The sequence below is a fragment of the Pleurodeles waltl genome, chromosome 7, assembly GCF_031143425.1.
Source record: "Pleurodeles waltl isolate 20211129_DDA chromosome 7, aPleWal1.hap1.20221129, whole genome shotgun sequence".
Lineage (NCBI taxonomy): Eukaryota > Metazoa > Chordata > Amphibia > Caudata > Salamandridae > Pleurodeles > Pleurodeles waltl.
This window is the reverse complement of record NC_090446.1, coordinates 531,839,949-531,859,965: the sequence shown is the minus strand read 5'-3', so window position 1 is coordinate 531,859,965 and position 20,017 is coordinate 531,839,949. Positions and strand designations below refer to the sequence as shown.

Genomic DNA, 20,017 nt, shown 5'->3' with positions numbered 1-20,017 from the left:
GCACTTCAACCGTGGTACCCAACATTATTAGATCTGTCGGTAGTACCAAACTCCCATCCAGACCAAATCTGTTGACACAAAACAGAGGTCAAATCAGGCATCCAAATCCCAAGACACTCAATCTAGCAACTTGGCTCCTGAGGTCATAGAGTTTGGATATTTATAACTCCCATAAGAATGTATGGAAGTTATTAAGCAAGCAAGAAAACCCACTACTAGACAGTGCTATGCAAACAAATTGAAAAGATTTGTATATTTCTGTCAATCCAAAAATATAGACCCTCTTACAGCATCAATACAAGATATTGTATGTTATTTACTTCATTTACAAAAATCAAATTTAGCATTCTCTTCAATAAAAATTTATCTTACTGCAATCTCAGCATATTCACAAAATATGCAACATAGCTCTTTATTTAGAGTTCCTGTCATTAAAGCTTTCATGGAAGGTTTAAAACGCATCATTCCACCTAGAACACCACCAGTTCCTTCTTGGAATCTAAATATAGTGCTTACAAGACTTATGGGACCACCATTTGAGCCTATGCACTTGTGTCAAATTCAATTTCGAACATGGAAGGTTGCCTTCCTAGTGGCAATTACTTCTTTAAGAAGAGTAAGTGAAATCCAAGCCTTTACTCTTGAAGAACCTTTCTCCAAGTGCACAAACATAAGGTTGTACTAAGAATAAATCCAAAATTTCTACCAAAAGTTGGATCACAATTTCATATAAATCAAACAGTGGACCTGCCAGTCTTCTTCCCACAGACAGATTCTCAGCTCTACATACATTAGACATCAAAAGAGCTTTAATGTACTATATAGACAGAACTAAACCATTTAGAAAGACTAAACAACTATTTGTAGCTTTCCAAAAACCACATACAGGCAATCCTATATCAAAACAAGGATTAGCACGATGGATCATAAGGTGCATCCAAACATGCTATATTAAAGCAAAAAGACAGCTTTTAGTTCTTAAAGCACATTCTACAAGGAAAAAAGGTGCACCAATGGCTTTTTTAGGGAATATTCCAATGGCGGAAATATGTAAAGCAGCTACATGGTCAACACCACATACATTCACTAAACACTACTGTGTAGACGTATTATCACCACAACAAGCCACAGTATGTCCAGCTGTTCTAAGAACATTATTTCAAACAACTTCAACTCCTACGGGCCGACCACTGCTAATTTATGGGAGGACAAACTGCTTTGTAGTCTATGCACAGCATGTGTATTTGCAGCTACACATGCCATCGAATGGAAAAGGTCACTTACCCACTGCACATCTGTTCGTGGCATGTTCTACTGTAGATTCACATGCACACTCCCTCCTCCACGGAAGCCTGTAGTCGTTTAAGTTACAAACATTTGTACATAAGTAGATACATTTAAATTGGCATGGACAGCTTACTTTATACCTATATACTCTATCACTCCTTCCTTTACCCTCTGCGGGAAAAAAATCTAACAATGGAGTCGATGCCCATGCGCAATGGAACCGAGGAGGAGGAGTCACTCAGTCCTGTGACTCAAAAAGACTTCTTCGAAGAAAAACAACTTGTAACACTCCAAGCCCAACACTAGAAGGTGGACTAATGCACAGCATGTGAATCTGCAACAGAACATGCCACAAACAGATATACACTGGGTAAGTGACATTTTCCATCCATATATATATATATATATATATATATATATGTTCGATGGCATGTGTAGCTGCAGATACACATGCTTTGCAAATCCCGCCATCTAGTGTTGGGCTCGGAGTGTTACAAGTTGTTTTTCTTTGAAGAAGTCTTTTCGAGTCACGAGATCGAGGGACTCCTCCCCTTTCGGCTCCATTGCGCATGGGCGTCGACTCCATCTTAGATTGTTTTCTTTCCGCCATCGGGTTCGGACGTGTTCCTTTTTGCTCCGCGTTTCGGTTCGGAAAGATAGTTAGAATCTCGGAAAATTCGACGGTATTGTTTGCGTTCGGTATCGGGTTAGTTACAACCGATCGACACCGACTTTTGAAGAGCTCCAGTGGCCCTTCGGGGTTTTTCGATCCCCCGTCGGGGCTTGGTCGGCCCGACCACGTGTCTCTTCAAGGCTAATGGAATGGACCCCATGCCGCTTCTGCCCCAAATGGCACAACAAGTATCCTTATACAGATCAGGCACCTGGTCTGTAACTTGTGTTTGTCTCCAGAACACAAAGAAGATACTTGTGAAGCCTGTCGAGCGTTTCGGTCGAGGAAGACATTAAGAGACCGAAGAGCGAGAAGACTGCAGATGGTGTCGGCACCGACAGGACAAAGACACTTGGAGGAAGAAGAAGAAACCTTCTCCATCGAGGAGTCGGAGTCGGACGAGGTCGATCCCGAACAGACACCTAAAACCGTGAGTAAGACGTCGACACACAAAACTCACGAGAAGACCGCAAAAGCCCAGGGGATGCCACCGGCAGCAGGCCATGGCTTAACCCGAAAAATAGGTGACCGATTATCGGCACCGAAAAAGGGCGCGCATGTGTCGAAGACATCCGACTCCGGTCGAGATACCGGCACACAGCAGACTCGACCCCGAGACAGCGGGTCCGAGCAAGTTCGGCACCGAGAGGGCGGCACCAAAACGAGTCGGCACTGAGAGACCGGGACGCCGAAAAAAAAAAAGTGTCGTCGGAGCCGAAAAAGACTGCCGAAAAAGTTTCCATTCCGAAACATCCGGCCTCGGAACCGAAATCAGGTTCCTACACAGAGGAACAGGGACTGTCCTCACAAATGCAAGGACATAAGTTCGGACAAGAACTAGAGTCAATGGAGCCAGACTACACTCGGAGAAGGCTCCACATCCAAAAGGACACAGGGAAGATAAGTACTCTTCCCCCAATTAGGATGAAAAGAAGACTTGCCTTTCAAGAAAAAGACAAGCAGCCACAGGCAAAGGTGGCAAGCCAAATAACACCGCCACCATCTCCACCACGTTCAACGCACACATCACCGTTATCCACTCCACCACTGATGCAGTCCCCAACTCATACTGGAATGAGTCAGGATGATCCCGACGCATGGGATCTTTATGATGCGCCAGTGTCAGATAACAGCCCAGACTGTTACCCAGCGAGACCGTCGCCAACTGAGGACAGTACAGCCTACACACAGGTGGTGTCAAGGGCAGCGGCATTTCATAATGTCACCCTGCATGCAGAGCCTATTGAGGATGATTTTTTGTTTAATACACTATCCTCCACTCATAGCCAATACCAAAGCCTCCCTATGCTACCTGGAATGCTAAAACACTCCAAACAGGTGTTTCAGGAGCCTGTGAAGGGCAGGGCCATAACTCCAAGGGTGGAGAAAAAATACAAGCCACCGCCAACAGACCCGGTATATATCACGCAGCAATTAACACCAGACTCTGTGGTAGTAGGGGCAGCTCGCAAGAGACCAAACTCTCACACCTCGGGAGACGCACCACCTCCAGACAAGGAGAGTCACAAGTTCGATGCTGCGGGGAAAAGGGTTGCAGCACAAGCGGCCAACCAATGGCACATTGCCAACTCACAGGCACTGCTGACAAGATATGATAGGGCTCATTGGGACGAAATGCAACATTTCATTGAACACTTACCCAAGGAGTTCCAGAAAAAGGCACAACAGGTGGTGGAGGAAGGACAGAGTATCTCGAACAATCAGATACGGTCAGCAATGGATGCAGCAGATACGGCTGCTAGGACAGTAAATACAGCAGTAGCCATAAGGAGACGCGCATGGCTGCGTACGTCAGGATTCAAGCCGGAAATACAACAAGCCGTGCTGAATATGCCTTTTAACGGACAGCAGTTGTTTGGGCCGGAGGTGGACACTGCTATCGAAAAACTTAAAAAGGACACTGATACGGCCAAAGCCATGGGCGCACTCTACTCCCCACAGAGCAGAGGCACATTTCGCAAAACGCAGTTTAGAGGGGGTTTTCGAGGACAAACTACAGAACCCACAACCTCACAAACAAGGCCCGCTTATCAGAGCCAATATCAGCGGGGAAGTTTTCGGGGACAATATAGAGGGGGACAGTTCCAAAAGAGTAGAGGGAAGTTCCAAAGTCCCAAAACTCCTCAAAACAAGCAGTGACTTCCACGTCACAAATCCCCAACACATAGCACCTGTGGGGGGGAGACTAACCAAGTTTTACAAACATTGGGAGGAAATAACAACAGACACTTGGGTCCTAGCAATTATCCAGCATGGTTATTGCATAGAATTTCTCAAATTCCCTCCAAACGTCCCACCGAAAACACACAATATGTCAAAACAACACATGGACCTTCTAGGACTAGAGGTCCAAGCGTTGCTACAAAAAGAAGCAAAAGAATTCGTACCAATTCATCAGAAAGGATCAGGAGTTTACTCTCTGTACTTTCTCATACCCAAAAAGGACAAGACTCTAAGACCTATATTAGATCTCAGAACGTTAAATACCTACATCAAATCAGATCACTTTCACATGGTGACATTACAGGACGTAATCCCACTGCTCAAACAACAAGACTACATGACAACACTAGACATAAAGGATGCACATTTCCATATACCGATACATTCATACAGAAAGTACTTAAGGTTTGTATTCCAAGGGGTACATTACCAATTCAAGGTGTTGCCATTCGGAATAACAACTGCGCCAAGAGTTTTTACAAAATGCCTGGCAGTAGTGGCCGCACATATCAGAAGGCAACAAATACATGTGTTCCCGTACCTAGACGATTGGTTAATCAAAACCAACACGCTAGAACGGTGTTCACAACACACAAAGTACGTCATAGAAACCCTCCACAAACTAGGTTTCTCAATCAACTACACAAAGTCACACCTTCAGCCGTGTCAAACACAGCAATACTTAGGGGCAACAATCAACACAGCAAAAGGGATTGCCACTCCAAGTCCACAAAGGGTACAGGCATTTCACAATGTAATACAGGCCATGTATCCAAGACAAAAGATACAAGTCAAAATGGTGATGAAACTCCTAGGCATGATGTCCTCATGCATAGCCATTGTCCCAAACGCAAGGTTGCACATGCGGCCCTTACAACAGGGCCTAGCATCACAATGGTCACAGGCACAGGGTCAACTTCTAGATCTAGTGTTGATAGACCGCCAAACATACACCTTGCTTCAATGGTGGAACAATATAAATTTAAACCAAGGGCGGCCTTTCCAAGACCCAGTGCCTCAATACGTAATAACTACAGATGCCTCCATGATAGGGTGGGGAGCACACCTCAATCAACACAGCATCCAGGGACAATGGGACACTCAGCAAAGACAGTTTCACATAAATCACTTAGAACTACTGGCAGTATTTCTAGCGTTAAAGGCATTTCAACCCATAATAAGCCACAAACACATTCTTGTCAAAACAACAACATGACAACGATGTATTACCTAAACAAACAGGGAGGAACACACTCAACACAGTTGTGTCTCCTGGCACAGAGAATATGGCATTGGGTGATTCACAACCACATTCGCCTAATAGCACAGTTTATTCCAGGGATTCAGAATCAGTTAGCAGACAATCTCTCTCGGGCTCACCAACAGATCCACGAATGGGAGATTCACCCAAACATACTAAACACTTACTTCCAAAGTTGGGGAACACCACAAATAGACCTATTTGCAACAAAAGAAAATGCAAAATGCCAAAACTTCGCATCCAGGTACCCACAAGATCAGTCCCAGGGCAATGCGTTATGGATGAGTTGGTCAGGGATATTTGCATACGCTTTTACCCCTCTCCCACTCCTTCCATATCTGGTAAACAAATTGAGTCAAAACAAACTCAAACTCATACTAATAGCACCAACTTGGGCAAGACAACCTTGGTACACAACACTACTAGACCTCTCAGTAGTGCCTCATGTCAAACTACCAAACAGACCAGATCTGTTAACTCAACACAAACAACAGATCAGACACCCAAATCCAGCATCGCTGAATCTAGCAATTTGGCTCCTGAAGTCTTAGAATTCGGACACTTAGACCTGACACAAGAATGTATGGAGGTCATAAAACAAGCTAGGAAACCAACCACTAGACATTGCTATGCAAATAAGTGGAAAAGATTTGTTTATTATTGCCATAATAATCAAATTCAACCCTTACACGCATCTGCCAAAGACATCGTAAGCTACTTACTACATTTGCAAAAGTCAAAGCTAGCTTTTTCATCCATTAAGATACATCTTACCGCAATTTCAGCTTATCTGCAAATGACGCACTCAACTTCACTTTTTAGGATACCAGTCATAAAAGCGTTTATGGAAGGCCTAAAGAGATCTATACCACCAAGAACACCACCAATTCCTTCGTGGAACCTCAACATTGTCTTAACACGACTCATGGGTCCGCCTTTTGAACCCATGCACTTATGTGAAATGCAATACTTAACATGGAAAGTTGCAATTCTAATTGCCATCACATCTCTAAGAAGAGTAAGTGAGATACAAGCATTTACCATACAAGAACCATTTATTCAGATACACAAGCATAAAGTAGTTTTACGAACAAATCCTAAATTCTTACCGAAAGTCATATCACTGTTCCACTTGAATCAAACAGTAGAACTACCAGTGTTCTTCCCAGAGCCAGATTCTGTAGCTGAAAGATCACTACATACATTAGACATCAAAAGAGTGTTAATGTACTACATTGACAGAACAAAACAAATTTGGAAAACAAAACAATTATTTGTTGCTTTCCAAAAACCTCATGCAGGAAATCCAATTTCCAAACAAGGCATTGCTAGATGTATAGTTAAATGCATTCAAACCTGTTATCTCAAAGCAAAAAGACAACTGCGTATTACACCAAAGGCACACTCAACTAGAAAGAAAGGTGCTACTATGGCCTTTCTAGGAAACATTCCAATGACTGAAATATGTAAGGCAGCCACATGGTCTACGCCTCATACGTTTACCAAGCACTACTGCGTAGATGTGTTAACAGCACAACAAGCCACAGTAGGCCAAGCAGTACTACGAAGTTTGTTTCAAACAACTTCAACTCCTACAGGCTGAACCACCGCTTTTGGGGAGATAACTGCTTACTAGTCTATGCAAAGCATGTGTATCTGCAGCTACACATGCCATTGAACAGAAAATGTCACTTACCCAGTGTACATCTGTTCGTGGCATGAGACGCTGCAGATTCACATGCGCCCACCCGCCTCCCCGGGAGTCTGTAGCCGTTTCGAAGTTGATCTTAAACATTTGTAAATTTTTAAAAATATCACCTTAAACTACATTATGTACATACATATTTACTCCATTGCATGGGCACTATTACTATAATATACAACTCCTACCTCACCCCCTGCGGGGAAAACAATCTTAGATGGTGTCGACGCCCATGCGCGATGGAGCCGAAAGGGGAGGAGTCCCTCGATCTCGTGACTCGAAAAGTCTTCTTCGAAGAAAAACAACTTGTAACACTCCGAGCCCAACACTAGATGGCGGGATGTGCAAAGCATGTGAATCTGCAGTATCTCATGCCATGAACAGATGTACACTGGGTAAGTGACATTTTCCATATATATATATATATATTACAGATTGCCTACTTTACTTTCACTAGAAACTTGCTATTGCATACAGTTCACTCCCTGAGGCCCTGAGGAGCATCTTGGCACTAGGCACCGCAGGTTTGCAAAAGCCATCACCATAGACTTGACAGGGACACCCCAGACGCGACAGGCACACCTGATGAGGAGCTGTCACAGACATTTGCTTGCGACAGTCCTTGCAGGGCTTAAAGCTCATCATTTTAGGGGGGTGGGTGATATCATTTGCACAATATGGACATTTAATGAACTATTGAGTAAAGTGACTGAGAGATGAGAGAGAGAGCTCTGTATCTGTGTCTGATGGCATGGAAGGAAAGGAACTGATGTCAGTGCACTGGAGTGGCGCCTTTATAGGATGCTCATATGCGTTCCAGAGCAGAAAGATGTAGATGCAGAGCCACAAGGCCCCATCTACAGAGCACTCAGAGGTGCTACTGAAGCGTTTCCAGGCCAGACGCCTGGGAAATATTCAAAAAGTGAGGAATCTGCAGGTAGAAGTTTTTATCAGAAGCATTTTTTCAGAAAATGACAAATCCTGTCATCTTTTAAGAGAAGAGGTGAAAGTGTCAGTGATGAGGAGGGACTTCAGGTGAAACGATAAAAGAGAGGACAATGTGGTTAAGGAGTATTGATTATATGTGATTGGCTTAGATGGAAATCTGACAAGAGTAGTATCAGCCCTCACCTCCCAGGTGTTCTGGAAAACCCTTCTGCTGGCAGCTGTGGCAAGCATTACCCATTCTAAGATGGTCATATCACTGCGCCTCTTATATTACTTAGCTAATCTACCCGGGGCACATTCCTAGGAGAATATATATGGCATAGAGTGGTGCTTGTCAAATTGTGCCTCCCAGTGGAGGCTGGTAGATTAGGGTCTCTGGAATACGAGCTGTACTTCAGCTCTGCCCAGCAGCAGTGGCTCAGCCAGTGGCTAGTCACATGCTCTTAAGGAGACATGTGAAACTTTAGTAGGAGTCTGCCCTGATGAGCTCAAAGGGCTCCTGATTGCAGGCATCTGGGGCAAGAACACCCTTCCTTGTCTACTTCGGGTATCGCTGTTGTCTTATACCCAAGCCATACAACTCACCAGAGGGGCTCTGCCCTGTGCCCCAGTTATCCCACTCCTTGGTCTTCCTGACCACGTGGATCTCTCACTTGAAGAAACCTGACATATTGGCACAACTCCAACCTCATGGCGTTGGAAGGCCTCTTTGAGGAGGGCCCTCTCTGTACATTTGATTAATTGTCAGGCCAGTTTGCTTCCAGAGAGGTCAATTCCAAATCACAGTCATATTCAGTACACTTTCTGGCAAATACAGTTCATACTAGACACTGAACAAGAGACATCCACAGGCCCAAGTGCTTTACACCATGGGATTGGGGCATAGGTATATTATTTTGTTGTTTAAATCTATATGTTGGACTGATTCAGGTAGGGTATTCTACAAAACAAAATAATCACAAATCCTTGTTTTACCCCATTTCATATCTCGTAACACCAAATTTAAACTTATGCAATACTTCATTCTACATAGGGCCTACCTCTCACCTGCAGTGGTTAATAGATTGCCACAGACCAATGCTACATGTTTCTGCTATTCCTCAGAACAAGCAGATCTGCATCACATGCGCTGGGCTACCACTCATTGGGGCATTACTGGACAAACATATTGGGGATTACTTCCTTCATAATAGCAAAACGCATCCCAAATGATTGGGTATCAGTAGCCATAGGTGTCTACAAATCTTCCAAAAAAGACAGTTTGCATCTTGTTTTGCTAACGTAGTCCTTTTTGCAAAGCAAATCATTACAAGCAACTGGAAGTCTTGTACACCACCTTCTTTATCAGCCTGGTGGAATGCCCTCTTTAAATGGGTGGAGCCTGAGAGCAAGACCCTTGATAGGGAGGAAGCCAGAGGCCTTCATCGATGCCCTATGGCCTATGGCTTGGGATTGGGATGCCATTCTGGACGTAGTGACAAGAACAACGTTTCTAGAAGATACACTGACATAGCACTCCCCCCTCTCCATCATGGGAATCCCCCTTAGTGCTACCCCCTCAAACTGGTGAGGTTTTAACACTAACAGAGAATCCCCCCAGTCATAATACCCCTTAGTGTCCGATCAGTTGCACATCACAAATAGAAAATGGTCTATACTCTCTATCCTTAAGTTTTATCTAGTCCAGTATGAACCTAGTCCGCCTCCCTCTCCCATCTCCACTCCCTGTTGTTTTTACTACCAGTTGAATGCCAAGATCATATTAGTAATCTATAGGTTTTTGCATGTTCATTTGGCACAACAATTCTCAACTGTGCAGATGTCACACTTTTGAGGCAATGTCTGATCATATAGTCTCTATTGTGTTGCTAATTCTGTAATGTTAACTACAATGAAGAAAATCCCAATAAAGTTTTGTAGGGAGCCGGCTCTCCATATAGTACACTAAAATGAAGTACACTATGTAGAGTCCAGTCGATCCTCAATTGGTATTGCAGAGGCAAAAGTAGATAGGACTAATGCTCTATTTGTGGTAGTGTGGGTGAGCCGTTAGGCTTATCAGAAGGTAGTGCTAAGCATTTGTTGTACTCACAGAGGCAACAAACGAGACACACACTCAAAGAATAAATCCAAGACCAATTTAGAAAATAACATTTATTTTTATATTTGTTTCAAACCCAAGAACTTCGTAATCAAGTAAGTAGACTTTTAAGCAGAAAGACTTTGCAGTTTCAGAAATAGACAATGCAATTTTCAGAGTTCTCTCAATGTTATCCTATGGAGGAAAATAATGTTCAGCAAACACAGGGTTAACACCGACTTACAAAGCCAATCTCAGGGAGTTAAGGTAGGTACTGGGCACTGATCAGAACCACACAGGGAACACAGGGGAGCGGTAAGACATCAGGTGCCCAGTGGTTTTCTATGGGAGTTTGATCCTCATGAAGATAGGCTGCAGGCTCTAGCTAGGAAGCCAGTCTGGGACAACAAGCAGGTAGGTAGTGGACTTGGGGTGCTCAGAACATAGGTGCACCTTTGGTCCTCTTCTCCTGTTCTCAGGGGCGACAGATGCAGGGGTGTCCTTAGACATCGGATTTTCACGTCCGGGAGCCCTTACGGACAGGGAAACCTGTATGCTGAGACTACTGGTGCCATGGGGGAGTCTGGCAGGGGTAGGCACAAGGTGGAATCGAGCTCCTAGGAGAAGGGAGATGTTGTTGGCATGGATGGCTCACCTCAGCTAAGGTCAGGGTTCACGGGTGCAGTGGTTGGTGTAGCTGTCAGGTTTTCTCTCACCACAAGCCTGTGGAAGAAGCGGCCTGCATGCAGAGGCTGCAGGCCTCTCGGGGAAGTTCAGGATGGGTCAGACCACACTGGACTTGTTCTCTGGACAATTGGGGACCTGCTCTGGCACCCTCAGTTGGCTGGCTTCACTTCAGGTAGTGAAGGTCAGTTACAGTGGTCACTTCTGACGTCTGTTTTCCAGGGTCCAGCAGCTGCAGAGTCTTTTTGCTGGAGTTTATTCTTGTAAGGCAAATCCACTGTGTGTGTGAAATTTGAGGCTTTTTTTGAAGACTGGACAAGTTGGCTTTTTTGTGCAGGACTCTTCAAGGTTAACAGGCAGGCTGGAGGGGCTGGGTCCAGGTCAGCTGCCTTTTCATTTCCTCTTCTGCAGGTGCAACTCTTCTTTGGCCAGGTCTTCTTAGTTTGTTGAGATCTGAGTTCTAGGGTCCAGGGGTGCAACCTTAATACTCAATTTAGGGGTGTTAAAGGGAGTGCCGGGTGGTAGCCAATGGGCTGACCACATTTAGGGTGACTAGACCCTTCTTATGACCACTTCCGCTGGGAAATGGGCATAACCCCAACCCTAGTGGCCTAATTCCTTCCAAGCAAGATGGAGGACTTTGAATAGTAGTGTCCACATCCGCTCATCCACCTTAGAGGTGGGACTGGCATGAAATGGGCACTCCTCCTAATTTAACTAATTTTCTCACCTGTGCTAATGCCAAAAGTGGGGTTAGGACAGAGTGGTTGGTCACCTCCGCCATCTGGAGAGACCTGGGTCGCATTACAAAGGCAGCAAGGCCTGTGAAGCTCCCCGCCCTGGAATGTCCATCCTGCCTGTGAGAGGAGGTCACACCTCTGCCCAGAGCAGGCTTTTGTCTCATGCCCTTGAGAGTGCTGGCTCTCACTTTAGGGGACCAGAAACGTGTCTGTGATGACTGAAATGGTCAGGACCAGTCAGTCAACACACTAGTAGTTGGTAGGTTTTCAGGGGTCACTTCTAATGTGCCCATTGTGTGCATTTTTTTATAAATCCATCACTGGGATCAGTTTGATACCAAACGTCCCAGGATTCAGAAAAGCCATCATATAGGCGAGGAACTCGTAGTGACCAGCACATGCATTTAAAATGGCATTCCTGTTCACTTTCTATGTCTCAGAATCGACAGAGACATAGCTGAGGCATATCTGCTCATGTACAGGGAGTGCAGAATTATTAGGCAAATGAGTATTTTGACCACATCATCCTCTTTATGCATGTTGTCTTACTCCAAGCTGTATAGGCTCGAAAGCCTACTACCAATTAAGCATATTAGGTGATGTGCATCTCTGTAATGAGAAGGAGTGTGGTCTAATGACATCAACACCCTATATCAGGTGTGCATAATTATTAGGCAACTTCCTTTCCTTTGGCAAAATGGGTCAAAAGAAGGACTTGACAGGCTCAGAAAAGTCAAAAATAGTGAGATATCTTGCAGAGGGATGAAGCACTCTTAAAATTGCAAAGCTTCTGAAGCGTGATCATCGAACAATCAAGCGTTTCATTCAAAATAGTCAACAGGGTCGCAAGAAGCGTGTGGAAAAACCAAGGCGCAAAATAACTGCCCATGAACTGAGAAAAGTCAAGCGTGCAGCTGCCACGATGCCACTTGCCACCAGTTTGGCCATATTTCAGAGCTGCAACATCACTGGAGTGCCCAAAAGCACAAGGTGTGCAATACTCAGAGACATGGCCAAGGTAAGAAAGGCTGAAAGACGACCACCACTGAACAAGACACACAAGCTGAAACGTCAAGACTGGGCCAAGAAATATCTCAAGACTGATTTTTCTAAGGTTTTATGGACTGATGAAATGAGAGTGAGTCTTGATGGGCCAGATGGATGGGCCCGTGGCTGGATTGGTAAAGGGCAGAGAGCTCCAGTCCGACTCAGACGCCAGCAAGGTGGAGGTGGAGTACTGGTTTGGGCTGGTATCATCAAAGATGAGCTTGTGGGGCCTTTTCGGGTTGAGGATGGAGTCAAGCTCAACTCCCAGTCCTACTGCCAGTTCCTGGAAGACACCTTCTTCAAGCAGTGGTACAGGAAGAAGTCTGCATCCTTCAAGAAAAACATGATTCTCATGCAGGACAATGCTCCATCACACGCGTCCAAGTACTCCACAGCGTGGCTGGCAAGAGAGGGTATAAAAGAAGGAAATCTAATGACATGGCCTCCATGTTCACCTGATCTGAACCCCATTGAGAACCTGTGGTCCATCATCAAATGTGAGATTTACAAGGAGGGAAAACAGTACACCTCCCTGAACAGTGTCTGGGAGGCTGTGGTTGCTGCTGCACGCAATGTTGATGGTGAACAGATCAAAACACTGACAGAATCCATGGATGGCAGGCTTTTGAGTGTCCTTGCAAAGAAAGGTGGCTATATTGGTCACTGATTTGTTTTTGTTTTGTTTTTGAATGTCAGAAATGTATATTTGTGAATGTTGAGATGTTATATTGGTTTCACTGGTAATAATAAATAATTGAAATGGGTATATATTTTTTTTTTGTTAAGTTGCCTAATAATTATGCACAGTAATAGTCACCTGCACACACAGATATCCCCCTAACATAGCTAAAACTAAAAACAAACTAAAAACTACTTCCAAAAATATTCAGCTTTGATATTAATGAGTTTTTTGGGTTCATTGAGAACATGGTTGTTGTTCAATAATAAAATTAATCCTCAAAAATACAACTTGCCTAATAATTCTGCACTCCCTGTATGTATGCCCCCTCATGTAATATAATGCACCCTGCCTTAGGGCTGTAGGGCCTGCTATAAGGGTGACTTACATATATGGAATGCAGTGTTTAGGGAACATGGCACACTGGCTGTGTGCCATGTTGAGTTTTCAATTTTGGAGCACCTGGTCATGCATCCTGCAATGACAGTCTGCATAAGGTTGGTGCTGGGTCCTTCAGAGTGGCACAAGTTGTCCTGCAGCTCTGAAGGGCCTTCTTCAGTACTCATGCCCTAGGTAGCAGGGGTACCATTTATTAGCGACTTACAGGGGGCTGAAGGGCTGGGTCAGTTGGGTATCAAGTGACCAAGTGTCTTGTTTTAGGGAAGGAAAACTGGCACTGGGGACCTGGTTAGCAGGAACCCAGTGTACTTCAGTCAAAGTTGCATCTAAAAAACAGACAAAAAGTGTGTGTGAGGGGTACTGCAACCAGAACCCAGCTCCCTACAGGTTTGTTGGAAAAAATGATTTTATGTGATTGGTGAGGATTTGTTTTTAGATAAAAGGTTGAAGGCGCTCCATTCTACACTGTTTATAGGAGTGGGATGGGATGCCGGAGTTCTCACCTAGGTTGACAGTTTGGTATTACTACTTCTGTGAATTTTGGCTTAATAGCAATTCCTGTTTGTTTGATAAGTTAGCACTTATAGTATAGGATGTGGCTGTGCAGTTATCAGCAAAGTAAAACGTTTATATAAATGTATCTTAGTAACAATTCTTCGAACGTTTTGACTTGGCAATAATGCTGATGTAGTCTGCATCTCACTAGCCTATCAATGCATCGCTACTGACAGACCCTATAAAGTTTGTGACTTCTGTTTACCTTCTTTCTGCAGGACATGAATTCCAAATCCATGTTTACTAATTTGAAGACATCCCCCAGCAAGATGAAAGAGAAGCTGAAGGTCAAAATGGCTGAGATGATGAAGCGCTCTGAGAGGGTGCTGGAGGGGGATGAGTACAGGAAGCTGGACCTGAAGATGGAGCTAGAGGCCCAGATGAGGACTGACATGGAGCGTTTCATGGCAGTCTACACCAAGCGGTTCAAGATCAGTGCCATCAAAGCTGGTGTGGCTGTAGGTGTAGGCACAGTCGGTCTAGCCGGAGGAGTGGTTGGTGGGGTGGTGGCAGGGTTGGTTGTGGCTGCTGAGGTAGCAGTGGTTGCGGTAGGTGCTGTGGCTGGAACAGGCACCTTTGCTGTCATTGGGGGTGGTCTAGGGGCTGGGGTGGGCAATCAAATTGGGAAGAAGCAGGCTACGAGCCTAAAGGATGATGATGGATGCCTCGACTACAACAACATTTTAGACAGTGATGGAGATGGTGAAGATCCTCAAGGGTTTGTAGATCTGTCAGAAGAAGCTCACCTCCTGCACCTGAACCCTTCAGCTTGAAACACACTTCTCTGATACTTCTAACTCAGAACTTATCTTAATGTAATGGCAGCAGAACGCCATCAAGGGGGATGTTGGTGCTTCTTTTAGCCTCAATGAAAACACTGCTCAAACTGTGTAAAACCAAAGGTGGAGAAAGAAGCAAGTAAAAAAAATGTTACTAGATTAAAAGGGGACCTGTCTAATGCACTGACTACTAAAGCACTTTGCGGGCCTGCCCGGAGAAGAGGTTGCACGCTTTCGGTTATGTTAATTAAAAGGTAAGAGGATGTTGCGAGAAGGCTGAGGGACAGTAGACTAAATGACTGGCCTGCTACTCCCCAGGGATGTTGAATAAGGAGAAGCTGAGGACCTGGTACCAGAAAATCAATCAAGAGGAATGTCAGAAAGGGGTGTTACTGGATTGATAAAAGGAAGAAAGGGGGGTGAGAAAGAAGTTGAGCAGAGGAAAGCAATAAAGGGAGTAGATAAAAAAATGATAGCTATAAAGTGGGATGATGTAGAAGCTTCTGAAATCATTGCAGTAGTGGCAAAAGCGGACTCTAGCAACATGGGTAGATATTTGCAAGACCAGTGCTAAACTTAAGGGAGAGACAGTTAAATGCAGTGATGTCCATCTCTTCTGTTTATCTTTCTGTTTGAAATTGTTCATCTTTATCTTGGTGCTAGACGAATGGTCACTACATGTAGTGCTTATCGACTACCTTAGTGACTATTAAGTCCTCCTTGGTGGATAAAGGTCATTGCAATTTACGAAGAAAGCTACAGTAACCAACTGCTGCTCCCCCAAGCACAGATGTAGAATTGCGAAGGGGGAGATGTATGATGTGAAGAGCATAAATGAACGTACAGACTCCTGAGGGGAAAATGGAGATCAGAGGGAGGAGAAGGGTGTTGGTACGTATCTGAAATTATCTAAATGAGGCCATCAGGTAGGTGGAGTTCATGACACAGTACCAGGTAACGGTGCTGCTTGGGTAGAATAACACTTCGAGTTGAGTAATTGACAGAGTAAAGTAATGGAGACTCAGGGTATGTGGGAGATGAGAGAGATACCACACAGAAAAAACATGAGTGAGGAAGATGGAAGATATTGAGGGTAAAGCAGCACAAAATGAAGAACTTGTGAAACGTCACGTTCATAATTTAGATGATCGCTGTGGATAGAAGAGGTGTAAGGGAAGCTGCTGAAAGAGACATACGATAAGCAGATATAGCAACATGATGAAAGAACTAATGTCAGAGTAGAGCTACAAACAGGAAACTGAAACTGGAAAAGAAGCCAGAAAACATGGCAGGGAGGGAGAGAATGAGACATCAGAAAGGATAAATATGAGAGTGCCTGGAGAATCAGAGGGCCCTAAAAGAAGCTCCGCATATAGCTGTTAAAAGTGGTAACATGAGAAATGAGGAGTAAAGACTAACTCACCGATTGTGGCATTAGGAGTGATGTTAAAAAAACAAACGGAATTCTGGGATCATTGTGTGCAAGCACCTTGGGATTTACTATTGATCGCACCTGGTGCTTAAAGCAATAAGACTTTTTATGTTGATTTCTGACCGACCAGGCTCTTGGGGTACACTCCTTATCTTCTGCTCTCGCAGACAGCTGGCATTGTCATGTCAGACAATAACCACAAGCCACAGAGAGATGTTGCAATGTCATACTGGGGGATGCTTCATTTCAACAATGTAGCACCTAGCTCTGATCTAATTGATGCAGCAATAAAAACCAAAGTCGGACATCCATCTTCTCAGTGGAGCTACAAATATCCCATGAAACCCCTAACTTCCAGTCAGAGAAATCATTTTGCATAACTGCATCCAAAGCCTAATGTAATTGTATTGCAGCCTATGTGAATAAATACTATCTGTTTTATGAAAGATGTTTTAAGAAAATTACTTCTTTGATTAGCTTGTGCACAAGAACATTTCTGCCAAACTGAGTTAGAGAATCATGGTAACGCTTACTGACATACTCGTAGAAAATACCCCGGTTGGGTAGGCCACGATGCTCATTTTACAGAAACTAAACCTCAAAGGAAGCACTTCCAAATATAAACGTAGCAGGTGCCGCAGTTGAAGCTCAGTTTCCGGAAAGGACAAGCCACCGTAACTCTTAGGCTTGGCAAAGATAAAGCAAGCCTGTGCGCTGAGAGATCCCATAGCAGAAAAAGATCTAGAATCCTTCCTGGAGGTGACCTGATGATGTACTGGAGCGTAAGCTGTATCTGACTGTGACGCGCGGTTTCTATCTTCCTCTCCTGGAGACACAGAGTAGAAGGTTCTCCCTTCATAAAGCACCTGTAAGCTCCGCCCGCTGAGCCATGTCCCGTCCACCCTCGAAGTAAGTAAAGGAATTCCCGCCTCTTACCAGGATGATGGACAGCTTTCCAAAACGACCCCACTGCGTTTACCACCGATTCCGGTGGTGCGTTGTTGATGCTCAGAAGCACGAGGACATCTCCACAAAGACGCACTAGTAAAAATCGCATTGCCAAAGGAAAACAAGGTTTCTGGAGACGTTTACCCCGTGGCCCATCACGTACCCTTAGTATACAATATAAACGGAGCGTATAAAACATGCTAGGTAACGCTTACTGACATACTCGTAGAAAATACTCCGGTTGGGTAGGCCACGATGCTCATTTTACAGAAACTAAACCTCAAAGGAAGTAGTTACAATTATAATCGTAGCAGGTGCCGCAGTTGAAGCTCAGCTTCTGGAGGTGAACTGATGATGTACTGGAGCGTAATCTGTATCTGACTGTGACGTGCGGGTTCTATCTTCCTCTCCTGGAGACACAGAGTAGAAGGTTCTCCCTTTATAAAGCACCTGTAAGCTCCGCCCGCTGAGCCACGCCCCGTCCACCCAAAACGACCCCAATGCGTTTATCGCCGATTCCGGTGGTGCGTTGTTGATGCTCAGAAGCACGAGGACATCTCCACAAAGACGCACTAGTAACAATCGCATTGCCAAAGGAAAACAAGGTTTCTGGAGACGTTTTTACCCCGTGGCCCATCACGTACCCTTAGTATACAATATAAACGGGGCGTATAAAACATGCTAGGTAACGCTTACTGACATACTCGTAGAAAATACTCCGGTTGGGTAGGCCACGATGCTCATTTTACAGAAACTAAACCTCAAAGGAAGCACTTACAATTATAATCGTAGCAGGTGCCGCAGTCGAAGCTCAGTTTCTGGAGGTGAACTGATGATGTACTGGAGCGTAATCCGTATCTGACTGTGACGCGCGGTTTCTATCTTTCCTCTCCTGGAGACACAGAGTAGAAGGTTCTCCCTTTATAAAGCACCTGTAAGCTCCGCCCGCTGAGCCACGCCCGTCCACCCTCGAAGTAGGTAAAGGAATTCCCGCCTCTTACCAGGATGATGGACAGCTTTCCAAAACGACCCCACTGCGTTTTACCGCCGATTCCGGTGGTACGTTGTTAATGCTCAGAAGCACGAGGACATCTCCACAAAGACGCACTAGTAACAATCACACTGCCAAAGGCACACAAGGTTGCTGGAGACGTTTACCCCATGGCCCATCACGTACCCCTAGTGTACAATATAAACGCAGCAGATGCCGCAGTTGAAGCTCACCTTCTGGAAAGGACAAGCCACCCTAACTCTTGGGCTTGGCTAAGATAAAGCAAGGCTGTGCGCTCAGAGATCCCATAGCAGAAAAGATCTAGAATCCTTCCTGGAGGTGAACTGATGATGTACTGGAGCGTAATCTGTATCTGACTGTGACGCGCGGGTTCTATCTTCCTCTCCTGGAGACAGAGTAGGAGGTTCTCCCTTCATAAAGCACCTGAAAGCTCCGCCCGCTGAGCCACGCCCGTCCACCCTCGAAGTAGGTAAAGGAATTCCCGCCTCTTACCAGGATGATGGACAGCTTTCCAAAACGACCCAACTGCGTTTACCGCCGATTCCGGTGGTGCGTTGGTGATGCTCAGAAGCACGAGGACATCTCCACAAAGACGCACTAGTAACAATCACATTGCCAAAGGCACACAAGGTTGCTGGAGACGTTTACCCCGTGGCCCATCACGTACCCTTAGTGTACAATATAAACGGGGCGTATAAAACATGCTAGGTAACGCTTACTGGCATACTCATAGAAAATACCCCGGTTTGGGTAGGCCACGATGCTCTTTTTACAGAAACTAAACCTCAAAGGAAGCACTTCCAAATATAAACGTAGCAGGTGCCGCAGTCGAAGCTCAGCTTCTGGAAAGGACAAGCCACCGTAACTCTTGGGCTTGGCAAAGATAAAGCAAGGCTGTGCGCTCAGAGATCCCATAGCAGGAAAAGATCTACAATCCTTCCTTGAGGTGAACTGATGATGTACTGGAGCGTAGGCTGTATCTGACTGTGACGCGCGGTTTCTATCTTCCTCTCCTGGAGACACAGAGTAGAAGGTTTCTCCCTTCATAAAGCACCTGTAAGCTCCACCCGCTGAGCCACGCCCGTCCACCCTCGAAGTAGGTAAAGGAATTCCCGCCTTTTACCAGGATGATGGACAGCTTTCCAAAACGACCCAATGCGTTTTTAACGCCGATTCCGGTGGTGCGTTGTTGATGCTCAGAAGCACGAGGACATCTCCACAAAGACGCACTAGTAACAATCGCATTGCCAAAGGAAAACAAGGTTTCTGGAGACGTTTACCCCGTGGCCCATCACGTACCCTTAGTGTACAATATAAACGGGGCGTATGAAACATGCTAGGTAACGCTTACTGACATACTCGTAGAAAATACTCCGGTTGAGTAGGCCACGATGCTCATTTTACAGAAACTAATCCTCAAAGGAAGCACTTCCAAATATAAACGTAGCAGGTGCCGCAGTTGAAGTTTAGCTTCTGGAGGTGAACTGATGATGTACTGGAGCGTAATCTGTATCTGACTGTGACGCGCGGGTTCTATCTTCCTCTCC

At 45.0% G+C, this 20,017-nt stretch overlaps 1 protein-coding gene and 1 long non-coding RNA gene across 6 annotated transcripts in view; one reads left to right on the top strand and one right to left on the bottom strand.

Moving 5' to 3' along the window:
• The window catches only part of LOC138304297 (RING finger protein 112-like), a 333,811-nt gene extending 316,855 nt beyond the window's left edge, over nucleotides 1–16,956 (top strand). For all 5 annotated transcript variants that reach the window (XM_069244246.1, XM_069244245.1, XM_069244247.1 and 2 more), the window contains one exon: nucleotides 14,518–16,956. In XM_069244246.1, the coding sequence (XP_069100347.1) occupies nucleotides 14,518–15,072 (555 nt within the window). In that variant the 3' untranslated portion in view covers nucleotides 15,073–16,956. The remainder of the gene's footprint in view (nucleotides 1–14,517) is intronic.
• LOC138304299 (uncharacterized) overlaps nucleotides 1–20,017 on the bottom strand; it is a 219,288-nt gene that overhangs the window by 46,833 nt on the left and 152,438 nt on the right. The gene's annotated exons all lie outside the window — the stretch shown is intronic.